This window comes from Oryctolagus cuniculus, chromosome 11 (assembly GCF_964237555.1).
Source record: "Oryctolagus cuniculus chromosome 11, mOryCun1.1, whole genome shotgun sequence".
Lineage (NCBI taxonomy): Eukaryota > Metazoa > Chordata > Mammalia > Lagomorpha > Leporidae > Oryctolagus > Oryctolagus cuniculus.
In genome coordinates, this window is record NC_091442.1 from 20330256 (window position 1) to 20355474 (window position 25219).

A 25219-nucleotide genomic window follows, 5' to 3' on the forward strand; every position below is an offset into this window, starting at 1 on the left:
GAATGAATGAATGGGTGAATGGATAAATGCACTAAATCCTCCAACAAGGATGCAACCCCATCTTTTCACGGGGTGGCAGCTACTCTTACCATTGAGAGAGGGGAAGATGGTCGTAAGCGCATAGTAGTTGAAGACAGCTTCCATCAACGCCACCTGACATGCAGCAAAGGGACAAGACATGAATTCAAATGGGAGTCAAAGGAGGAACACCAGGCCCCCACCTCTGGAAACATTGTCAATGTCCCCTGTAAAACATAGGTGTTGACCACTACAGATAAACAACCCCTGATTCATGGATCCAAACCCCACCTTCTCTGTAAAAGCATGCAAGTTCATTTCATGGTGCAACATGACCTGAACTGTCAGGAGCCTATTTAACGTTTCTTTGTGTGACTATTTTCAAATGTTGTTGCTGAAATATTAACATGTTTGATTACAGTGGGCTTCCCCAGGTCCTGCTGGAAGGGCTGGACTGTATGTTGCCTTTCAAAAATTATCAATTCTTGAACCCATCAGTTCTCCGGGGGTTTGGATAAGGGACTGTGCTCTTGGGCCACTCTCATTCCAATAGTGACCATATATTACAAGCTTACTGTGTGTGAGACATTTTGTCAAAGTGTTTTATCTAGCCAACTGGTAGTTGCTATTATTATTCCCACTTTACAGTAAAAGAAACTGAGGCATAGAAAGGTTAAGTGACTTGCCCACTGTCACACAGCCAACAGGTGGCAGAGAAGGTATCTTACTCCACATGCCCTATAATGTCCATGTCCTATCACCCATTAGTCTTCATAGCGCCCTTTGCACATGGCTAAGTTTCAGATGTGGGTACCCATTTCCTGTGAGCCCACAGGCAGTCTCCAGACCTTGCCATATATCCTGGGACCCCATAAAACCCCACTCGAAGAAACCCAAGAGATGTTGAGAGAAAGTGACTCACGTTGAAGCGACTGATGCTGGAGTGCTTCAGCTCGAGCTTCAGCTTACTGTGTGGACAAAGAGAGAAGCACAGGTCACTGTCAGCCCGTGGACTGTGCGGCGCTGGTGGGCAAGGCCCTTGGCCTGGTGCTAGGTACCCAAGCCGTACTCTGTAGTGGGTGGCTCGTGAGTTTAAGTCTTCTAGCATTGGCTGTGATGGAAGATATGTCATTGCTGAAAATAATGTTTGTTTAACTCAAAGAAATTATGATGTGTCCTTGCAGTTGCCCCCAGCTGCCTTCCTGACACTCCCCAAGCTGGGAGCTCTCTGCAGAAATACCAACTCCAGGGCCCTCCAGTGAGTTCCCTCCCAGCCTGCATGCTGCCCGGATGCTCCCCGCCACTTCTCTGTAGAGCCCTTGAAGGAGCTGTCCATTTTAATGGGGCCGGGGCATTCCGTCAGCACTAGCCTTTCGCCCTGAGGCCAGGAAGCTCATCTGAGGAGCGCACTGTATCCATGGCTCAGCGGGGAGCGCATCCCGGGTGGGTGAGGTGGGGGCACAGATGCCGGTCCCCAGGAGGTGCTGTTGTCTCTGCTGCCCAAAACCCAGACACTCCCCGCAGCTTGCTGATTCAACACACACTTGCTTATTGATGTTGTGTCAGCAGTGGGGCAGGAAGGAGTGGCTTGGGGCGCTGTCACCCCACGGCCTCCCCCACTTTGTGATATGTACAGTCGAGTTTTCCAAGATCTTACATATGAAGTAGCTCAGCTTCAAGCCCCACCCCCACCCTACTAGCTAGTCCTGCTTAAGTCCCCATCTTTGTGGACCTTCTGGTTCCTCTGCTGACTCCTGAGAGGGGGAAGTTGGGAGCTCAGAGCGATGGGGCCCCGAAGGCTACCTCCTCCCTTCCAGCCTTCTCCTCGGGGCATGTTCAAGTCACCTTGTCCAGAGGGTACTGGAGCAGATGATGACCCCGATCTGCTGGAGCTCTCTGGGGCCAGGGTCACCCCCAGCCCTGTAAGTGAATCAGACCAGATGCTTTGGCCGCTGTCGGGAGGTCCCCTTTCCACCCTCAGTCCTCCCCTGTGACTCATGGTCTCTTACCTTCCTGAGGCCACCGAACCAAAGATCCTACCCGAGCTCACATTGATGGTGGCAGAAATGTTGGTTTTCTGGAAAAACAAAAGCCCATGTAGGCACCCTGTTGGCTCCTGACCCAGGAGACAAATCTCCAGGCATTGAAACCCCTGATGCTATGGGTATTGGAGACCGAAGGGCAAAGAGCAGCTGCCTGAGAATATGGATGGAGGGTGGGGGAAAGGGGCAGCTCCACAGCTGATAGAAAGGTGAGCTGTGGTTTCAGTGCATCAGGGAGGGGGAGTGAGCCCAAGCTGAGAACAAGGAGCGTTCGAACAGGGAGGGAGATGTTCAGACTGTGAACATGACTGAGATTTCGAGGTGGCTACCCAGGGGCATTTGTAGAGCCCCTGACCACGGAGGAATTGAGAGAAACCGCCAATTGGCCCCTGTCTTTAAGGATGAGGACTGGTCTGCCAGGGGTGATCGAATTGGGGGCCTCATCTATGTTCTGCTTGAGCCCACTTCTTCTTACTAGGAGAAAAGCTCGCACTTGCAACACCTGGGTGAGTGCTCATGGCAGCAGCACTGAATAGCTCTGGTTTGAAACCTAATTAATGTCCTGGAGGCTTGTGGCGGGGAAAAAGGAGCATTACTGTGTCCTAGCCAAAGGATACACCTGGCTTCTGCTGTGTGGCCAGCATCAATATTGGCCTGAGCAATGACCAAGAAGTATTGATGAAAAAAATAGTATTGATGGTGGATGAACAAGGGACCCTGGCAGAGGCTACTATGTGTTCACCAAGACCTGTTTCCTTTATCACTTGGGCACCCAGCTGGACTACATTTCCCAGCCTCCTTTGCAGTCAGGTATGGTCATGTGACTTATATCTGGCCAATGGGATATGGGCATACATGATATGTGTTGTTTCTAAGACCTGGTCCACTGAAACACTGTTTCACCCAATTTTCTTCTCTACCCTGTGAAGAGGATTCACTGACAATGGAGCAAGACAGTTACAAGACAGAAAGTGCTTGGGTTCCTAAATGACCATGTGGAAGGCCACCTGCCAACCAGAAACATCTTAGACTTCACGTGAGTGAGAAATAAACTTCTGTTGTGTTAGACTGCTAAAATGCGGAGGTGACTTGTTAGAGTAGTTAGCCTATCTTAACTGCAAATGCCCAATTACCACTAGGTGTTTTGAGCTTTTAATTTTTTACCTGTTTAAAAACAGCTGTATTGAGATGTAATTCACATGACCTATCATTCGCCTCCGTAAAGTGTACAATCCAGTGGTTTCTAGAGTATTGTGCAATCATCACCAGGGCCAGCTTAGAACATTTTGTCTTCCCCAGAAAAATGTACATCCACCAGCTTCTGAGACCAACTGTCTCCAATCCCCCAGCTTCTCGCAACCAGTAAGCTACTTCCTGTCTGTAGATTTGCCTATAATGGATATTTCATATGCATGGAATCATATGGTATGGGGCCTTTTGTGATTGCTTTCTTCCACTTACTGTAATATTTTCCAAGCATAGTATCAGTATGCAGTATGTATCTGCCAAGCAGTAGTCTATTCTGTGGATATATCCCATTTTGTTTGTTCACTCATCAGCTGATGGATATTTGGGTTTTATAGTTTCTTGAATTGGTAGTTTAGATGACTGATTTTAGAACTTTTTCCTAATCCATAGTTAGTGCTATAAATTTCCCTCTCAGTATTGCTTTATCTGTGTCTTAAAACTTTTGATTCGTTATATTTTCATTCCATTCCTTGTATTTTTTTTTTTTTTTTTTGACAGGCAGAGTTAGAGAGAGAGAGAGAGAGGTCTTCCCTCCGTTGGTTCACCCCCAAAATGGCCACTACGGCCGGCGCGCTGCGCCGATCTGAAGCCAGGAGCCAGGTGCTTCTCCTGGTCTTCCATGCGGGTGCAGGGCCCAAGCACCTGAACCATCCTCCACTGCCTTCCCGGGCCACAGCAGAGAGCTGGACTGGAAGAGGAGCAACCGGGACAGAACCGGAGCCCCAACCGGGACTAGAACCTGGAGTACCAGCGCCACAGGCGGAGGATTAGCCTAGTGAGCCGTGGCGCCGGCCCCAATCCTTGTATTTTTAACTTCTCTCGAGATCTCCTTTGTGATCCACAGATTGCATAGAAATACAAGTATGTCGTTCATGATTTTGGAGATTTCCCGTTGTCTTTCTGGTCTTGATTTCTAGTTTGATTTCATTGTACTCGGAGACAACATTGCATGATTTCAATTTTTGTATTTGTCAAACTTTGTTTTATGGCCCAGGATAATATGATTTACTTTGTAAAGTGGGCATATATAGGGGTACTTTTACGTTTGTGGAAAATGGAATGAAAAGATAAGTTTATTTTTTTTTTTTTTTTTTTTTTTTTTTTTTTTTTTTTTTTTTTTTTTTTTTTTTTTGACAGGCAGAGTGGACAGTGAGAGAGAGAGACAGAGAGAGAAAGGTCTTCCTTTTGCCGTTGGTTCACCCTCCAATGGCCGCCGCTGCAGCCGGCGCACCGCGCTGATCCTGGCAGGAGCCAGGAGCCAGGTGCTTTTCCTGGTCTCCCATGGGGTGCAGGGCCCAAGCACCTGGGCCATCCTCCACTGCACTCCCTGGCCATAGCAGAGAGCTGGCCTGGAAGAGGGGCAACCGGGACAGAATCCGGCGCCCCAACCGGGACTAGAACCCGGTGTGCCGGCGCCGCAAGGTGGAGGATTAGCCTATTGAGCCACGGCGCCGGCCCGATAAGTTTATTTTGGTACAAAAAATTTTAAATCTATGCAGATGTGGAACCTTTAAAATGTTCATGGAACAATGAATATTATTTAAAAAAGAAACATGGCTGTGTTTTTCAATTCCATTTTCCACGAACTTTGTAAATGGCTCTTGCCCATTCCGTTGTTGTGGGTAGAGGGTTCTGAAAATATCTGATCCTGTGGGGTGACGGTGCTGCCAAGTTCTTCTCTATCTGAGCTGATTCTCTGCTAGGTGTCCTATCAGCGTTTGAGAGGAGGTGTTGCAGTCCGCAGTGAGTCAATTCTTGTTATCTGGGCGCAGTGAGGTGTCATAAAGTTGTCATGCATAGGGAGTGAGTGAATACCGAATCATTGCTCTTAGCGGAAATAACAGGTTTGGTTCCTGTAACCCTCTGGTCAGATTTTTGTCAACTAATCAATATATAACCCCATCTTGTATGTGTTTCTGTTTAAAGACACCTTATTAAAACATATGGTTGATTCCTTAACATTGAACTCACGGCTAACAGCACTGTAACTCTGAAGTATATTTCTAAGGCACATCACAGCCTTCTTGTACTTAGAATCACCTGAAGTCTGGGCTTTCTAACTGGCCCTTGATGGCTTGGGTGGGGGTGGGCATAGTTTTATCTCAGGCAATTGGCTGCAATAGAGCCCCTGACCATAAATATGAGTGTTCCTGTGATGTCAGAGTTACAGAATATGAAGGTTTATTTCTGGACCCTTCATCCTATTCCACTGCTCTTCATGTTTATCCTTGATTACTACAGCATTATAAATTATAGTAAGCTTTGAAATACAGATGTGTAAGTCCTGGGCCAGCGCTGTGGCACAGTGGGTTAAAGTTGTCTTTCAAATAAGTAAAATAAATTAAAAAAAAAAAAAAAAGAAGCGTAAGTCCTCCAGCTTCATTTTTCTTTTTTAAGATTGTGTTGGCTATTCTGGGTCCCTTGAGTTTCCTTCCATATGAATTTTAGAATTGGCTTGTCAGCTGGCAAAAGAGACAGCTGAGATCTTTTTAAAAACTTATTTTATTTGCGAGAGAAAGAGTACTCCTATCTACTAGTTCATTCCCTAAATGCTTGCAGTGGTAAGACCTGCGGGCCGAAGCCAGGAGCTAGGAGCACAAGCCAGGTCTCCCACACAGGTGGATAGTGGAGACTCAAGTACTTGGGCCATCGCCTGCTGTGTACCATGGCTGCCTTAGCCAGAAGCTGGAATCAGGAGTAGAGCTGGGACTTGAACTCGGCCACTCTGACATGGCAAGTAGGCATCCCACTTGGCCAAATGCCTGCCCCAGTGGGAACTTTGATAGGGATTGGTTGATTCTGTAAGTCAATTTGGAGAGTATTGCCAAATCCTTATACCTCCTTTAAACCTTCTTTAGAAAGGTAATTTAGTGATTTCGATCTGTAACAATTTTATTGGGGTTATGCGTGAACCTTAATAAATTTTAATAGTGAACCTCTCAGATGGAGTGGACGACTATGAATATTTCTATTGGCTCTGCCAGTGTAGGAATAGTCAGCAAGCCTGGCTGATTCCAAGCAGGATGCTGGGGCCCATTGAAGCTGCTCTCAGTGGCTGGGCCTGTAGGCCAAAGCCAGGAACCAGGAGCTCAATCCAAGTCTCCTGCATGGAGGAGGCAGGGACTCAGGGAACTGGTGGAAATAAATAGCCTTCAGCACCTATCACCCCTTCAGCTGTGTGGTCTCTGTCTCAGCCATGCGAGGGGCTTCCACGCACAGCAAGCACGCCCCTGTGCTGCCCTGGTCAGGGTCAGACTCACCGCCCTGAGTTGGAAGAGTGGCTTGCGGTCAGAGGAGTTGGGCTGGAGGGCGAAGGCTCGGATGTCCATCACTGGCATGAAAGTCACATTTCCAGGTGTGAACGTCAGGAATGGTTCTGATTCAGGAGGTGCCTCCAGCTCGACCTCCATATCAGGGTACAGCCTGGCCAGCTGGGGAGAGGGGGACACTCAGGAAGGGTAGCAAGAAGAAGATGGAGCCTACGATGATTGGGAATGCCAGATAAAGTGTCTGGGGTGGGCAAGACACCCCACTGGACAAGTTCAAATGGCAGTGGATGGTCACCATATTGCCCTCCGTGCAGGCCAGCATGTGTGAACTTGTGGGCAAGTCTGGGGCTGGGGTTGAATTGTCTGGCTCAAGAGAGAGGAGGCTGAGAGCTCCCCTCCATTCTGCCCCCTCCACTTTTCAACTGTGCCTCTAAAATGCATCAAATATGGATGATAATTGGCTGGCTTGGTGCCAGGTTATTAGCTTGCCCAAGGCACCCCTGTCTGTGCCCTGGAACAACTTCTGTAAGTCTAGGTTGGTTGAGGGCTTTAGTCTTCCATGTGATCCTTCCAGAAACCCAGTGAGGCAGATGCCCCTGTCATCCTTGTTGGATAAATGAGGAAATGGAGCTGTGTGCCAAGGCTAGAAAATAGCAGGCCTGAGAATCAAACCCAGGAGATTTGAATCCAGATCCTGCATCTTTGAGCTACGAGGATAAGATAAGAATTTGTATAAAAATTAATTTGACATCTTCTGTTTTTACCCACGGTTCTACCAGGTAAGGTCTATGTCTCCACACAGTCCACCAGTATCCAAATACAATCTCTCAATCCGGCCTCGGTCAACAGAATTATCCTACCCTCTGTGAGGGGTGGGCAGAGGCCTTACCTGAGGAACCAGTGCCCGGAATGCGTTGGTGTGCAGGTAGATTGGAGAGTCGGGGGGGAGTTGCAGCAGCAGCAGTAGGAAGTTACCCGAGAGGCAGGAGACCATAGTACTTAAAGTTGTAGAATTTGCGGTCAGGCAGCTTGGGTACAAGTTCTGCTTCTGCCATTTTCTAGCTGACTTGTTAGCCAGCTTCTTCACCTGTAGAATGGGGGTCATAACAGCATTTACCTTACAGGTTGTGTGTAGGCGAAATGACGTGGTATATGGGTAATGTGCTAGGAACAGTGCCTGGCTCAGGGTAAGTGCTAAATAGAGCCGATTCACATCCACAACCTGACATTTAAAAAAAAATTATTTATTTATTTACTTAAAAGGCAGAGTGAAGAGAGAAACAGAGAATCTCTAGCCATTGGTCCACTTTCTAAATGTACACAATGGCCACAACTAGGCCAGGTGAAAGCCAGGCGCCAGGAACTCTGCCCTGGTTTCCTACATGAGTAGCAGAGGCCCAAATGCTTGGGTCATCATCCGCTGCCTCCCTAGGTGCCTTAGCAGGAAGCCGGATTAGAAGCCAAGCAGGCAGGACTTGAACTGGCGTTCTGAAATGGATCAGGTATGGTTGCAAGTGGTGGCTTAACCCACTGCGCCACAAAAGCAGCGTTCACAACCTGGCATTTAATGTACTTCTCCATCTGGCTTCCCCCCAACTCCTTGTTTAGCCATCATTCATAGAACCCGTTCTCAGTTCACCCAGTGACTTCCTGATCTTTCACTAGGGGAACACTGTACCCCATCTGCACCGGCCGAGCGCTTAGCCTATCTGTGCTCCTCGCCGAGGCAACTCGGTCCACAGCCCGCTGCCCTGATCTCGCCCTACTCCACATTCCCTCTCTACCTGGGCTGCTCCTCCGGCACTCACCGTCGTGCTGAGCTGTGGAGGTGCGCCGCTCAGGCCTCCCTTCAAGGGGATCAGGTGTAAGGAGGGCTGCTGGCTGATGACCCCTGCCTCCCCCAGGCTCACATCCTCACACCATTCCCGCCAAGGCCACCTGCTCCCAGTGAGCATAGCAGGGGAGGCAGAGTTCACCACTGTGTTGGAGATCTGCCAGCTGTCCGGGGTGGACCACCCAGGTGACAGCCAATATTCACTTAATACGATAGCATGAGCAGGAAGTGAAACAGGAAAGGGTGCTGGCTGCCCAGGGCTACACTGTCCCCCAGGGAATGGGTTAGCTGCCTCAGGGCAGACTGGAGGGGACAGCTCATTGCCAAGGCAGCCCCAAACACAAGGCTTCATCCGGGCGGCAGAGCAGTGAAGAAGGGCAGGGCTAGGTGTAAAAGAGGCCGATAGCCGGCGCCGTGGCTCAATAGGCTAATCCTCCACTTTGCGGCGCCGGCACACCGGGTTCTAGTCCCGGTTGGGGCGCCGGATTCTGTCCCGGTTGCCCCTCTTCCAGGCCAGCTCTCTGCTGTGACCCGGGAGTGCAGTGGAGGATGGCCCAGGTGCTTGGGCCCTGCACCCCATGGGAGACCAGGAAAAGCACCTGGATCCTGGCTCCTGCCATCGGATCAGCACGGTGCGCCGGCTGCAGCGGCGGCCATTGGAGGGTGAACCAACGGCAAAGGAAGACCTTTCTTTCTCTGTCTCTCTCTCTCACTGTCCACTCTGCCTGTCAAAAATTAAAAAAAAAAAAAAAAAGAGGCCGAGTGGAGGACACTGCCTTCAAGGCCCCCAGTGAGGGGTCTTAGCAGAAGCACATGAACAGCGTCTTGGTGGAGCGCTGTCCTCACTGCCCTCTAAGAGGAGGCACCCTCTGGAGGTGCCTGGGCTAAGAATGCAGATGTACCTAATGCATGGGCAGCCCCGAGTGGGAGTGAGCGCCGGAGACCCTGACCGCACCTCTGTACCCAGTCTGCACTCTGCACCCAGATCTGCCAGGTGCACACGCTGTCATTGCCTGTGCTGGGGCCCGAAAGATCATGCATAGAACTCCAGCCTGGAGCAGGCTCCCCACGTGTCTGCTCCTCAGGGAGCTCCTCTTAGCCAGCAGTCTTTGCTGGGGCTGGCGCTGTGGTGCAGTGGGTTAAAGCCCCAGCACGCAGTGCCAGCATCCCATATGGGCGCCAGTTCGAGTCCCAGCTGCTCCACTTCCGATCCAGCTCTCTGCTATGTCCTGGGAAAGCAGTAGAAGATGTCCTTGGGCCCCAGCACCCACATGGGAGACCTGGAAGAGGCTCCTGGCTCCTGGCTTTGGATTAGCTCAGCTCTGGCTGTTGCAGTCGTCTGGGGAGTGAACCAGTGGATGGAAGACCTTTCTCTCTGTGTATCTACTTCTCTCTGTAACTCTGTCTTCTCTGTCTTTCAAATAAATAAAATAAATCTTTTTTTTTTTTTTTTTTTTTTTTTTCAATGAGCAGTCTTTGCTCCACTGCTCAGCCAAGCAGCAGCGAAGGCTCCTCCTACCTGAGCTGGCTTCCTGCCCTCCCTCCCTTCATAGGAATCAGTCCTGCACTGAAGCCTGCCAGACCTCCCACCCATTCCTTCTGCCTTTCTCTTTTAGCCTTCATGGGCATGACTCTAACACAGCGTTTACAAGTTTAATGGTGCCCTGCCTTGGGCTTCCTGGAAGACCTGCTAGGCCACAGGGTAGCCTTACTTGCAGAAGGAATGCTGATGATTAGCTGACATTATTCTGCCCCCAACACCAAGTGCTTTACCGACTGCTTCCCATGTAACCCCCAGGGAGAAAGCGCTATAGACGTCCCCGTTTCTGTGGGGCATGTGGTCTAAGAGGCCTCACAAATACCTGGACCCTACAAGGTTACTCCAAAAAGTGTGTGAAAAGTTAAATTAAAAGGTAAACTTCTTTTTTTTTTTGTCCTCTTGGGGTAAACTTCTTTTAGTGCAAAAACATATTTGAAATCCATATATATGATTGGGAGCCTTCAAAAAGTTCATGGCAAATTGTGTTACAAAAAAACTAGCATAGGTTTCAAATTTTTTTTTGCACTAAAATAAATCTTAATTTGCCATGAACTTTTCAATGTACCATTTTATTTACTTTTTTTCTATATATACCTACCTAGGATAAAGTTTAATTTATTAATTAGGCCCATTAAGAAATTAACAACAATAAATAATAACAAGGAGCCAGGGTTGTGGTGCAGTGGCCTGCAATGCCAGCATCCCCTATGAGCACCGTTTTTGGACCTCTGCATGCACATGGGAGCTCCAGATGATGCTCCTGGCTTCTGGCTTCAGATTGGCCCAGTCCTGGCCATTGTGGCTATTTGGGAAGAGAACCAGCAGTTGGAAGATTCTCTCTCTCTCTTTTTCTCTTTCTCTCTCTCTGTCTCTATAGCTCTAGCTCTCCCCTTCTTCATCTCCCCCTCTTTCTCCTTCACTGTCACTCTGCCTTTCAAATAAAATAAAAACAAATCTTTAAAAAATTGGCCGGCGCCGCGGCTCACTAGGCTAATCCTCCGCCTTGTGGCACCGGCACACCGGGTTCTAATCCCGGTCAGGGCGCCAGATTCTGCCTCGGTTGCTCCTCTTCCAGGCCAGCTCTCTGCTGTGGCCTGGGAGTGCAGTGGAGGAAGACCCAAGTGCTTGGGCCCTGCACCCACATGGGAGACCAGGAGAAGCACCTGGCTCCTGCCATCGGATCAGCGTGGTGCAACGGCCGCAGCACTCCGGCCATGGCGGCCATTGGAGGGTGAACCAACGGCAAAGGAAGACCTTTCTCTCTGTCTCTCTCTCTCGCTGTCCACTCTGCCTGTCAAAAAAATAAATAAATAAATAAAAGAAAAAAATAATAAAATTACGCCGCAGCTCAATAGGCTAATCCTCCGCCAGCACACCGGGTTCTAGTCCTGGTTGGGGTGCCAGATTCTGTCCTGGTCGCTCCTCTTCCAGGCCAGCTCTCTGCTGTGGCCCGGGAGTGCAGTGGAGGATGGCCCAAGTACTTGGGCCCTGCACCCACATGGGAGACCAGGAGAAGCACCTGGCTTCTGGCTTCGGATCAGCGCAGTGCGCCGGCCACAGCACGCTGGCCGCAGCGGCCATTGGGGAATGAACCAACGGAAAAAGGAAGATCTTTCTATCTCTCTCTCACTGTCCACTCTACCTGTCAAAAAAATATAAAAAATAATAATAAAATTGGGGGCCAGCGCCATGGCGCACAGGGTTAATCCTCCGCCTGCACCAGTTCTTGTCCCAGTTGCTCCTCTTCCTGTCTGGCTCTCTGCTGTGGCCCGGGAAAGCAGTGGAAGATGGCCCAGGTGTTTGGGCCCCTGCACACACATGGGAGACCGGGGGGAGGCACCTGGCTCCTGGCTTCGGATCGGCATAGCTCTGGCCATTGGGGCCATTTGGTGAGTGGGTCAGCTGAGGGAGGACCTTTCTCTCTGTCTTTCTCACTGTCTGTAACTCTGCCTGTCAAATAAATAAATAAATAAAATATTTTAAAAAATAATAAAATTGAATAATTTTAACAATGCACTGTAATAAGCATGTGAATGTGTCTTGAAAGAGTCAAGACAAATACTAATATTTTTAGATTGTGGTTGACCATGGAGAACTGAAACCAGGTAGACAACGCCACAGATGAGGGAGGTCTGCTGCGTTACAGCCACGTTACGTATGCAGGTAGGGAAACTGGGGCACAGTTTGGCTTGAACCTACATTTGACAGGTTCCAGCTTCTTCCGCGTTGCTCTCTGGGCTCCCTATAGCACCTACAGCTCCATCCCTCCCCAACTCACGTTCTCGGTCCGGATGACGATGCGCATGGGCCTGGCCCGGTGGTAGACGAGGCTGGCTGTGTTGAAGACGTATTCCGACACGGCAAAGTAGAGCATGCGGTCGTGTTGCTGGGGCAGCCTGATGGCCGGGGCATCAAAAGGGACTGGGGAGCGCTGGCTTAGGCTGAAGAATTCACCCTGGAGACAGAGCAGTTATCAGTCCCCCATGGTCCCTATTCGAGAGAGGCTGGAGGCCCAAACCTGCCTGGGTGAGGCCTCCTGTGCCTGAGGAGTGGCCAGGATGCTGCTCCCTCTCCAGAATCTGGGGCCAAGGGTACTGAGCGATCCCCTTGGGCCCTTCTAGGACATTGACCTCTAGGACTTGACAGCTACCTGGATTGCTATTCCAGGGGTGGGAGCCGTGTCCCGAGCTCTCACTGGCCCAGGGCTCAGGAGGGAAAGTGCAGTCTGGTGGTGAAAGCGTGGCCATTAGTGCTTGGCTGCCCAGGTTTGAATCTGGACCTTCCTAGCTCTGGGCCTTTGAGCAAAGCAATGACTTTCTTATGGCTCAACTTGCTCAGCTGTAGAATGGGAATGAGGCTGATAGCATCTGCTTCCCAGAGCTGGTATGGGATTTCAGTAAGTTATCATTTGTATAAACTTTGAGAACTTACACATGCTAAGTAACATGTAAGTGTTAGTTAAATAAAATCAATATGGTAGGAGTGGCCAGTACTCCCAGGACTGGCTCAAGCCACGGGGGAGTTGTGGAATGAACAGTGGGAATGAAGGGGGAGGGAGACTCCTTTCCCAAGGCTATGGTAACAAATCCCCACACATTGACTTCCTGGACGTTCTGCAGGTCAGAAGCCTAAACAAGGTGTCCACAGACCTGCCCTCCTTCTAGACGCTTCCGGAGAGAACCTGTTCCCTTCCCACCTTCTAGAGGTCACCTGCATTCCTTGACTCGTGTCCCCTCGCATCACGTTGACCTGTGGGCTCCACTGTCCCATTGCCTTGTTTCCCTTCTCTGCTGCTTTCCTCTCATAAAGACCCCTGGGATTTCCCTCAGCCCGGCTAGATAAGGATAATCTCGCCATTTCAACAGCCTTCGCTTAATCTCAGCCACACAGTTCCTTTGGCCACAGAGTTACAGCTATAGTAATAGTTACAGTCTGCGGATCAGGAGCTGTTATTCGGTCTCCGGTAGGGGTGAGGCAGGCAGTAATCAGAGTGCCTCCCTAGACGTGTACCATGCACCAAGTACTTGCTAAACTCTTTATATGCAACATATCACTTAATTTCTATACAACCAGAGGTCAGGTTGTTTTGATTCCAATGTCTTTTTTTTTTTTTTTTAAAGCTATTTAAAGAAGACACAGAATGGCTGGCGCCGCGGCTCACTAGGCTAATCCTCCACCTTGCGGCGCCGGCACACCGGGTTCTAGTCCCGGTCGGGGCGCCGGATTCTGTCCTGGTTGCCCCTCTTCCAGGCCAGCTCTCTGCTATGGCCTGGGAGTGCGGTGGAGGATGGCCCAAGTGCTTGGGCCCTGCACCCGAATGGGAGACCAGGAGAAGCACCTGGCTCCTGGCTTCAGATCAGCACGATGCGCCGGCAGCAGCGCGCTGGCCGCGGCGGCCATTGGAGTGTAAACCAACGGCAAAAGGAAGACCTTTCTCTCTGTCTCTCTCTCTCTCACTGTCCACTCTGCCTGTCAAAAAAAAAAAAAAAAAGACACAGAGAGAGGAACAGAGAGGCAGAGAGATCTTCCATCCACTGGTTCGTTCCCCAAATGCCTGCAACAGCCAAGGCTGGGCGGGGAGGAAACCAGAAGGCAGGAGCTCCATTTGGGTTTCCCACCTGGGTGGGAGGTGCCCAAGCACTTGGGCTGTCCTTTGTTGCCTTTCCAGCTGCATCAGCAAGAAGCTGGATCGGAAGTGCAGGAGCTGGGACTTGAACTAGCGCCCTGGTATGGGACGTGGACCTCACAAGCAGTGACTTAATCTGCTGTTCCACATCGCTGGCCCCAATTTAATAGCGGCTCAGAGAGGTCAAGTGTCCCCAGCACATAAGTTTTAGAACCAGAATTCAAGCTCAGGGCTTGTGGACTTCAGAGAGACTTCCATGTTGGTTCACAGACCGTGTACTGGTTCTTGGTCTGCAGTGCTAGTGCCATGTCTGCCCACGGTGGGTGGTGCTCAGTGGACTCACAGGCAAATGGACTGGCGAGGGAGGGGAGGAACCAGCTCTGGGAGGCAGAGCTGATTTCGAAACAACCCTCAGCTCCAAGGCCCTTTCCCCACGGTCCCTTACCTTGAAGGGTGTGTCCAGGCCCTCAGAGGTCACCTCGGGAGCTCCCACCAAGCTGTAGTCAATGCCAGCAAACTGGTCAATCACTGTGGTGACTGTGAAATGGGAAAGAAGTGGTCTTCGGAAGGGTGCAGCTGAACACAGTTGTGCAGGTTGTGCACAGTCCAATGCCAGGGAGCTCCGTTCACATAAACTCTGGCCTTTGGAGAGTGGAAAAGGGGCTGATGCTGATCATGGTGCCTTTAGCCACTGAGAGAGATTGTTGTATCTGCTCATTCGGTATTTGAGTGAGCATCTGCTGTGTGCCAAGCACGGTACAAAGGGCTGAAGAAATGCTACAAATGAGGTAGTCCCGAAGGGGAGCAGAGAGTCCAACATTGGAGCAAACCAATGTGGAACTGCAGCTCGTCAGGCAGCAGAAACCCAGAGCCTGGTGCCAGCCTTGCAGTGGGGGGTGGGAGAGCAGCCTGACCTCGGCCTGGGAGTCAGGGAGTGCTTCCGGGAGGAGGTGTTGATTGGGTGAAGGAGGTGGATGTGGGGAAGAGCATTCCTGGCAGAGGGAAGCACCTGGGCAAAGGCTGAGAGCAGTGCGGAGCATGGGGTATTGGAGAAACCGACTGGCTGGCTGGGGGTGGGGTGGGGTGGAGACAAGATGAGGCTGCAGATCAGGGTGTGGGGGCGGGGCCAGCCCTACAAGGCCTTGTCATCAAGATCAGGCTCAGCCTTCTGAGAGTTTTAGAAGTCTGATGGATTTCAAGATGAGGGTGTGACCCGCCCTGATGTATGACTGTGAAAGTCACACATGAGGCAGCCAGAGGGGCAGGGCAGGGAGTACCCCCAGCCTAACCAGGGGGTCTGGAGCACTCCCACTCTGTCCACACCGCCTGTGCACAGCCAACCTCACTTCTCCCTGATTTGTAAACCTCTGCCCACCTCACACTCCCAGCAGGCTCCAGTCACCACCTTTGATCCTTCCCCTCCCCCCCCTCCAGCCCCCTAAACAGGCAGACCCCTCCCCCCCACCCGGGGAGGCCAACTCTGCAAGGTAGGGAGATACTCCGGGAAAATTCTCCTAGGGCTGCCCCGGGGGTGACAGTGCTGGGGTGCCTTGTGCTGTGGCATCTGATGGCTTTCAGAGGCGGGGCTCCCAACCTGGCAGTGTCCGGAGGTATGGTTCCAGGTAGGAGGCTGCTGACTTCCTGACCTCTTTGCAGATCTGCCAGAAGTGGGGGAGAAAGCCACGTGAGTCCTTCCTCCACTTCTCTCCTTGGTGATGCCCACCTCCTCACACCGCTCCCAAACACCGTCCACGGGTTCTCTCCCCACCCTGTAGGAGTGTGTGTATGTGTGTGTGTGTGTGTACGCGGGTACGTGTTGGAGGTGGTGTGGGTTGCACGGTGAGAGGAATAAGAGGCCACCGTCCCTCCATCAGTATGCAGCCCTTGGCCACGGGCCCATTCGCGCTGGCCTCTCACACAAGCAGGCCTAGGTTAAGTTCTTGGATTTTTCTGAAACATGCATTGAAAGTGGATGTTGGTGGAGTCGGCACTGCCCTAAGTTCTGTTACTGTCGTGGTCATTGATCCAGTGTGTCAGAGGCTAAAGTGGCAAGAAATACAGGACAGGCATGCACGCATTCATTAGAGAGCACAGGAACAAAGAAATGCAGGACAGGCATGCATCCGTTAGCATAGGGACAGAGCTGAAGCTGTGCCAGGACCGGGAGGCAGGATTAGATCCAGACGCCCCACCAGCCCATTGCCTGGCCTCGTCACCTCCTCCTCCTGCTGAATCTCACAGTCCCCTGGGATCAACTCACTGAGTTCTCACAGCCAGAAATGTGGCAGAGCTAGGATTTAAACCCAGAATATCTGACCGCAGGCACTCAGCAGCCAAAAGTCAAGGTGGCCAGTCCAGTGGAGGAATGGTGGTGAACTGGTGAGCGTGGTGAGCGCTGTGAGCACCAAGTGCTAATCCAGTGCCCACCAACCATCTTCAAGGTGGAGCTCATTGTCCCCATTTTGCAAACAAGGACCCTGAGGCCCCGGGGCTGGGGCGGGGTGGGGGGAGCAGGCGTGAATTTGCTCCAGTGCACTCAGAGGGAAGATAGAAGAAGCACTTCTTCGCCTCTCAAGATCAAGGCTTTTTGCAGAAGTGGGATACTGAGGGACCTGGTGCCTTTTTGGTGGAGGGAGGTCTTGTTTGGGAAATAATTTTCTGGGGTCAACACAGCGTGGCATAGTGGGTTAAGCTGCCACCTGTGACGTCAGCATCCTATATGAGCACCAGTTCAAGTCCTGGCCGCTCCCCTTCTTCTAATTAAGTTTGCTGATGGTGCACATAGAAAACAGTGGAAAATGGCCCAAGTACTTGGGCCCCTGCCCTGCCACCCACCTGGGAGAGCCAGGTGGAGTTCCAGGTTCCTGGTATCAGCCTGGTCCAGTCATGGCCATTTGGGCAGCAAACCAGTGGATAGAACTCTCTCTCTTTCTCTGTACAACTCTGACTTCCAATTAATCTTGAAAAAAAATAGAGGCTCAGGGACAGACGCTGTGGTGTAGTAGGTTAAGCCACCATCTATGGCACTGGAATCCTTTATGAGCACTGATTCGAGTCCTGCTCCAAAGCTCTGCTTCCGATCCAGCTCCCTGCTTGGCCCAGGTGCTTTGGCCCCTGCACCCACATGGGAGACCAAGAAAGAAGCTCCTGGCTCCTGGCTTCAGATTGGCTCAACTCCAATCATTGAAGCCATTTGGGGAGTGGATCAGCAGATGGAAGATCTCTTTCTATCTATCTATCTATATATAACTGTGCCTTTTACATAAATAAATAAATCTGTAAAAAAAAATAGGGGACCAGCATTGTGGCATAGTGGGTAAATCCACCACCTGCAATGCCAGCATCCCATATGGGTGCCAGTTTGAGTCCCGGCTGCCCCACTTCTGATCCAGCTCTCTGCTCATGGCCTGGGAAAAGCAGCAGAATATGGTCCAAGTACTTTTGCCCTTCCACCTATGTTGGAGACCCAGACAAAGCTCCTGGCTAAGTCCTAGCCATTGCAGCTGCTTGGAGAGTAAATCAGAGGATGGAGGATCTCTCTATAAATCTGACTTTCAAATAAATAAATATCATTTTTAAATTTTAAATAACTTTTAAAAATTATGAAAGGAAATAATTTTCCTAAGCTGAGAAAAATAGATGTTTTTCTCCTGAAAAGTTTCAAAATTTGATTTGTTTAAATCCTCAGATCACCTGGTGTTACCTTTTGTGTGTGGTGTGAGGGAGGGATCCAAAGTCATTTCTCCCCCATATTCATGTTTCTAGAATATTGCTTTTAATTAGATAATCAGATAATACTTTGCCAGCTTGGCAAATGTGACCATTCAGCCTTGGGAAAGCCCTGAAGCTTGCCTCTGCACCACAGCTGAGAGGGTTTTGCTAAGCAAAGTCAAGTGACAGCATGCTTAAGAGGGAACATGGTTTCCAAACACTGCATATGTAGGTGCTGATGACCAGTGCACTGACTGCAGCCTGCTTGTCCTCTGGCTTACCTCTTGTTCCAAGATACTTTTGATGGTGTTTTCGATTCTTTCGTGGAAGAGGTTCAGAATCCAGCTGAGAAAAGAGGAAAGAGAGTCGGAGACATTTTATGATTAACTGAGACTCCCAAGAGCAGGGCTACCCATGGACCTGAACTTTTCTCATTCTGTCCCGACAAGTTTAATCCAAGAGAGGTAACCAAGTTTGACTTTGTCCGTCTGTGGCTTGAACTCATCCAGCATCCTTTTCCTTCCTGAAAACCCACCTCTTCCCCATTGCAGTAGGACAAACCTCAGGCTGAAGGTGGGTACTGGACTCTGGCTCAGGCAATCAGAGTTCATAATGGTTATTGGTCCACGGAGGAGCACATGGCCCAGCACAGATCAATGAGAGCTTTTCCCAGGGCTTGTCTGGTACCGTGAGGGAAAGGATACTCTGACTTGCTGAGATGACAAGCACTAAAGCCAATGAAACCTGGAGCTACTGGGGACCATCTCTGCCACTTTAGCGCGGTGGACCCCGCTTGAGAATCAAGCCAACCAAGGAAAGAGCAGACCCAAGAGACATTAACAGGCAGCTGGAGGCAGGAGCCAGAGCAGGAATTAAGCACAGGCCCTCTGATGTGGGACGTGGGCATCCAAAATCACTAACCAACTTATCTGGCAGTTTAGCGATTAGTCATTCACTAACCACATGGAGCTCATGTGAACCAAAGCTCCTGCAGGTAAAGCTGAGAGTCCCTTCTAACTGCAGACACCATTCTGGGAGCAAAGGTTTTTTTCCCCTCAACACAGTCACCCAACACACAGACTTCGGGAAAGGAGGCCCTTGGGTGTTTACTCTGTTGGCCACTCCTCCCTCTGCTGGTTGCATGCTCTGCCCTTCTCTGGGTCTTGGGAGTGACATCTATAGGTTCATCTCTTAAGCTTTCTTGCTCTCTGGCTTCTGGCTGTCTTGGCCAATGGGAGGCACCAGAAGGAAGGAGAGTGGAGCAAGGCCATTTACACCCAGGCTCCCTCCTGGCCTCACCATGGTCTGGATAGCCACTGGGTTCCTCTGCAGCTAGACCCCTGTCCCATGGCGCCTTCTCCAAAGTTCCAGCTCTTTCTAGACTCCGGTAGCACTGTTCCCTCCCCTCCCACCTTCAGCGTGTGACTACTGATGACACCAAGATGAGACTGTTCTTATCAGAGCCAGACAGAATTAGAGCTGGGGCATTAAGAAGGGAGAAGGCTGCTCATGGCTGCCTACCTGATACGGGCACTTTCTCAAGGCCCACATGAAATTCTGTCTGGTTCTACGAGTACCCCATGCTGTGCATGCCTCACACATGTGCACAGATTGCTGGTAAAAGTTCACCTTTAATATTCGTTAAGACTACACACAATCAGATAAGATGCTCTCCACAGGACCCTTGTCCAGCAAAGACACTTCCACCAAGAAGCTGGCACCAACTCCAGTCTTAAGTCTCCAAGACCAAGGAAATTTGTTTTAAATAGTGTATGCCAGTCTCCCTTCTTGCCTTTGAACATCCCCTAGCCTCAGCCTCCTCGAATACACCCATGGTTTACTCTGGCAAGCACATCCCCATTGCAGTGCTCTGCTAGGCCTCAGGAAGTCATTCTTCGGAATATCTGTCTTTGTTATTTAGGTTGAAAAATCTTAGGGGTGGCAGTGGTGTGCTTGCTGTCACCAGTCCCTGGACACTTCAACTCCCCTTGTTGGCTTTCTTAACCCTGCCTACACTTTGGTGAATATTCCCCTCGGGAAGGGCGGGCATTGTGGTGCAGGGGGTTAAGCAGCGGCTTGGGACACCTGCATCCCAGGTTAAAGTGCTGGTTCGAGTCCCAGCTGTTCTGCTTCTTACCCAGCTTGCTGGTAACGCACGCCCTGGGAGACGTTGGTGGTGGCTCCAGTGCTCGGGTTCCTGCCACACCGTGGGAGACCCAGTAGGAGTTCCTGGCTCCTGACTTCAGCCTGGCTGTTGTGGGCATTGATTGGGGAGTGAACCAGCAGGTGGAAGATATTTCTCGCTCTCGCTCTCGCTCTCGGTCTCCCTCTCTCTCTCTCTCTGTCCCTGGCTCACTTTCTCTTGTTCTCGTGCTTACTCTTTCAAGTAGATGAAAATAAATCAACAAACACTAACAGAAAAACAAGCAGGAAATCCCCCTTGGTGGATTTTTGCCAGGTCAACTTTTCTGAGCAGCCCTGTGTCTCGTGACGGGTACCGTGTGCTGCCGGCGGAAGCAGCTCGGACACTGCAATCGTTCGCTCGATAGCCCCTGAGCTTCCCCTGCAGCTTCCCCTGGGTTGCTGTTAAACAGGGGATTCCTTGCCTAGGAATCAGCAAGTTTTCTTCTAAACAGCCAGAGAGGACAGATTTTTGATGTTGCCGGCTGCCACGACTCCGCTCTGCCGCCCTGGTGCTCCGGCAGCCCCAGACCGAAGGTAAACAAGTGGAGCTGTGTTCTGCTAAGACTGTATTTGCAAAATCTGGCGGCAGTTGGCAGGCCTCTGGTCTTGACCACGTCTTTTTTTTTTTTTTTTTTTTTTTGACAGGCAGAGTGGACAGTGAGAGACAGAGAGACGGAGAGAAAGGTCTTCCTTCTCTTTTGGTTCATCCTCCAATGGCTGCCGCGGCGGGTACACCGCACTGATCCAAAGCCAGGAGCCAGGTGCTTCCCCTGGTCTTCCATGCGGGTACAGGGCCCAAGCACTTGGGCCATCCTCCACTGCCTTCCCGGGCCACAGCAGAGAGCTGGCCTGGAAGAGGGGCAACCGGGACAGAATCCGGCGCCCCGAATGGGACTAGAACCCGGTGTGCCGGTGCCGCAGGCGGAGGATGAGCCTATTGAGCCGCGGTGCCCGCAGACCGTGTCTTAAAATCTTGCTCTTACGCCTCATTAGGTGAGCTGATGGGGGTGAGCTGAGTGGTGGGGCAGCTCTGCCTGTCTCCAGCAGTTTAGGGGGTCACTTACCTTAAGCTTCCGGAAATATCAATGCTGACAGAGCCCACGAAGTTGCTGCAGTGGGCCACAGAGGCGGTGGGCCTTCCAGACTGGTCCTTGCCCAAGTTCAGGGAAACTGAGATGGAAATGCCATCCACCTTTAGATCAAAGGTGCCCTCTAGGGAGCTGGTTGGGAGACAGCAGAAGCAAATTGCTTAATTTTTTTAAAGCTTTATTTATTTATTTGAAAGGCAGAATTACAAAGAAGCAGAGGCAGAGAGAGAGAGAGAGAGACAGAGACAGACAGAGAGAAGTCTTCTACCCGCTGGTGCACTCCCCAATTGGCTGCAATGTTCAGAGCTGAGCTGATCTGAAGCCAGAAGCCAGAAGCTTCTTCTGAGTCTCCCACGTGAGACTCAGATGGCCAAGGACTTGGGCCATCTTCCACTGCTTTCCCAGGCCATAGCACAGAGCTGCAAAGGAAGTGGAGCAGCGGGGACTTGAACTGGTGCCTATATGGGATGCTGGCACTGCAGGCAACGGCTTCACCTGCTATGCCGCAGGTAAATTGCTTTATAATCAGAGTCTCCTCCGGGAAGAGGAGCCAAAAGAACACACACCCAAATTTGCTCTCCGGGGCCCCACTAACTAGCCATGCCCTTATCTGAGCCTTGGCTCATCATTAATGAAAACGGCCAGTGTTCGTGGAGCATTTGCTATGTTTTGTTTAATCTACAGCTGTGTCTTTGAGGGGGGTTATTACTCACCTTATTTCACAGATAAACTGAAACTAAGGGAGAGTCAGATCTGGATCTTTCAGAGACCAGATACTGTGGGGAGCAACTGGGAGCAACTCGGACTAGACTAAGTTACTGGAATTAAGACTTATTCTATGCATCTGCTCTCCCACAATATGGCGCTGAGAAGGGAGAAACAGCTTCTACGCAGCTGCCTCCAGTTCAACCAATAAACTGTAGGACCTGCTCCTGATTGGAGGAGAGCAGCGTACTCGGCGTGTGGGTAGCAGAGTTGGGATTGGTGGAAAAGGACTATAAAGGAGGAGAGAGACAACATGCAGGAGGAACATCTAAGGGGAACATCTATCTGAAGGAACACCTGTGCAGCCCCCGAGAGAGCCGGCCGGTGGTGTGCCGCTCCCCCGCGGAAGTGGGGAAAGTGGCAGGGGGAACCGCCCTTCCACGGAGGTGGAAGGGATGGTAGCCAACCCGGGAAGAACCAGCAGCAAACCAGGAGAGGGCCGAGCAGACAAAAGAACAGCGCAGGGTCCTGTGTCGTTCCTCCACGAAGACGGGGAGCGACAGATACTGAAGAATCCAGAAAGGGGGCAGACGTTTGGCACAGCAGTTAAGCTGTCCCTTGGGCGACCCGGATCCCACATCAAGTTCCTGGGCTCAAGGTCCAGCTCTACTTCTGATTCCAGTTTCCTACTAAAGTGTACTCTGAGGAGCAACAGGTGATGGCCCAAATATGTAGGTCCCTGCCACCCACGTGAGAGGCCTGGATGGAGTCCCTGGCTCCTGGCTTCAGCCTGGCCCAGCCCTGGCTATTGTAAGCATTTGAGGAGTGAACCAGCAGATGGAAGATCTTTCTCCCTGTCCTTCTGCTTTCAAATAAGTAAATACAAATGAAAAAAATAATCCAGAGGTGTAAATCTGGGTGGGAGGGCACGCCCTGCCCAAGGCAGAGACTCACATGAAAGCCTTGGTGGCTTTCCAGCCCCCAGTGACTGACACGTGGTTGTTGGACAGATGCACTCTCATGCCCTGCTCCGGAAGCAGGCTCAGGTCCGCGTTCCCGAGCCGGAAGTGACGGATCTTCAGGCTGGAGGAAGGAAGGCAGAGCATCAGACCCAGAAGGCTCAGGAGCACATCCCTGAACGAGTCCCGAGCGTCCCTCTGGCATTCCTCACTTTTCCCAGGGCGTTGACCTAGACCTCAGGGTGCTGTCTGGTCATCTCTTCTATATCGGTTGAGGTCGGCTCAGGCCTCACCTCCTCCAGGAAGCTTTCCTGAGTCCTCCAAGACCAGATATCTTCCTCTGTCCTTGAATTGCACCCCTCTTAGCTGCTTCAGCCAGGCCTGCTCACCCCACCGCCCAGAGGACTTGGTGAGCTGGCCTTGGCCTTGCATTGTGTGTCCGGTTTCCCCACCTGGGATCCCAGCTGCTCCAGGAAGGAGCTGCACCTTGTCCTCCTACCCTCAGTACTTCAAGGAATAATAAAGGCTTGCAATTTAAATCAGAGACCACTCATGGATAACCTGGGGGCCACATGGAGTCTATAGATATATATTTCCTACATGGTGTTTTTAAACTTTTGAATGAGTTACTAGCATTTTAAAATTAAGACATTTCACATAAAAATATCAATAAACAACTGGTTTTCTGGCATCTTTTGGAAAAAACATCAAAGACACTGTTCTTTTCCTTACAGCATCAATCAGCTGCCCTCCACCCCCAAGTGGGGCAGGTGCTTTCCAGGTAAGCTCCTCACTTGCCATTAATCTCTTTGCTCTCGGATCTATTCCGGGGCCTTCCCTTGCCCAGATCTAAATGGGTGGACTGACCTGTGCAAACTATACATCCCAGGTTCCCTTGCACCTGTCTCCTAGTTAGATTGGGTGGGAAGATGGGAGAAACGGATTGAAAGATGGGAGAAGCAAGGGTATTTCCATGCTCTCTCTGTCAGGACTGTCCTTGGCAGTGGTTACATTTCCGCAGTGGGGCCAGCTCCTGCCAGTCAACCCCCCTAGGCCTCAAGTCTCTGCAGGAGGGATCTAGGGACTGGTGATTGGCCTCGAAGGGGACCCCTTCCATCCCGATGCTTCGGGGCACAACCAGCCTCGTCCAGAAGCCCTGTAAGAGCTCACTGTGAGGCCACAGGTGCTGACTGCATGTTTGCCCCCTAACCCCATGCGCCCGGGTGCCCCTCTTCCTTCTTTGCTGCTCCTGTGTTGAAGATTTCTCACCTGTGAAACTCATAGCTCACACTTCCAATCCAGCCGGCCATGTAGTCTCCTGAGAACTCAGGCAGCGTGATGGTGGACAGCTCCTTCTTCAGGACGGCCACGCCATACTGGCCGGCTGGGGGAAAACACAGGGCTTCAAGTGAGTTCATTCGATGGGAGTCAGCCCCGTGTAGCAGGTGGGTGGCCAGGCTTTGGAATATCACTTGCCGTGGGATTGAAAGCAAGATGTGCCACTTACTACTGATGTAATCCAAACAAGTCCCTCAAATTACCTGAGCCTCACTTTTCTCATCTGCAAAGTGGTAATGATACCAACCAGAACCCGAGAATTAGTTTAGATCATGAACTCCAAGTGCCAGTCAGTGTTATTCATTCATTCATTCATTCATTCAACAAAACCTTGCAAGCAGTGATGGAAACCAGGGGGGGCTTTTGAGGCATCATTTACTGCAGTGTGGTCAAACCTTGCGGCTGATGTATGTTAGCAATACAGATTCCCAGGCTTGGCCTCATCAATCTTGGATGGATCCCTGGAATCTGTACTTTAACATGTTCCAGCAAGTCTAGTGTGGGAAAATTGCTGATCTAGTTCTGTCCTTACCCTCTGATATCCAAGGTGGTAAAGTTCAAGTTGAGAGGGTGATGTAGTCCTAGTTTCCAAGCCAGGCAGTGGCAGAACCCTGGCCTCAAGTTCCTTATTCTTGCCACCACACCTCTCTGGGCACCTAGGCGGGGCAAGACCAAATCCCCTTACCATATTCCAGGCCTTTTCTGGTGATCCTGGCCACAAATCCAGGATGAGAAGCCCCTTCGCCAAACCTGGAGAATCCTGCCAGCAGCCAGAGGGCCACTACTACAGAGTACGGTCTGGCCATCATCCTGTCTTCAGCTCTCTCTGGGGCAGCAGTGGGTCAGAGCCCCGTTGTAGGAGCCTCCCTCACTGAAGGTGACAGCAGAGGCAGCCACCTACTTATAGCGCCAGGGGCCAGATGAGGAACTGAGCCAGCCTGGGGGCGGGGTGGGGAAACTTCAGGACTTTGGAGCAGCCCAGTTTCCAGCAACTCGAGGTGGGGAGAAGGTTGCTTGTGAAACCATTTGAGATTTATTTTTGGCTGAGAGTAGCAGAAATGGTGCGGTGCCTCCAAGGTCTTCCTTTCCCAGCTTTCCTGCGAGTGCTGCCCAGAGAGAAACCCCCCGTGACGCCTTTCTCCCTGAACGCGCCATCC

The 25219-nt window shown here is 51.1% G+C and overlaps 1 protein-coding gene across 2 annotated transcripts in view; it reads right to left on the bottom strand.

Moving 5' to 3' along the window:
• Positions 1–24950, bottom strand: part of LOC108175374 (lipopolysaccharide-binding protein) — a 29771-nt gene extending 4821 nt beyond the window's left edge. The window contains exons 1-13 of one of the 2 annotated variants that reach the window (XM_070051848.1): positions 24748–24950; positions 23994–24108; positions 22720–22848; positions 21037–21192; positions 18070–18133; positions 15672–15735; positions 14523–14614; positions 12230–12406; positions 7467–7664; positions 6569–6739; positions 2028–2095; positions 941–986; positions 90–153 (exon numbers count right to left, since the gene is read on the bottom strand). In XM_070051848.1, coding sequence (XP_069907949.1) covers positions 90–153; positions 941–986; positions 2028–2095; positions 6569–6739; positions 7467–7664; positions 12230–12406; positions 14523–14614; positions 15672–15735; positions 18070–18133; positions 21037–21192; positions 22720–22848; positions 23994–24108; positions 24748–24871 — 1468 coding nt within the window. In that variant the 5' untranslated portion in view covers positions 24872–24950. Of the gene's footprint in view, positions 1–89; positions 154–940; positions 987–2027; positions 2096–6568; positions 6740–7466; positions 7665–12229; positions 12407–14522; positions 14720–15671; positions 15736–18069; positions 18134–21036; positions 21193–22719; positions 22849–23993; positions 24109–24747 lie in introns of both variants that reach the window. The other variant, XM_070051847.1, reaches the window with a different exon arrangement.
• Between the last annotated feature and the right edge of the window lie 269 nt (positions 24951–25219).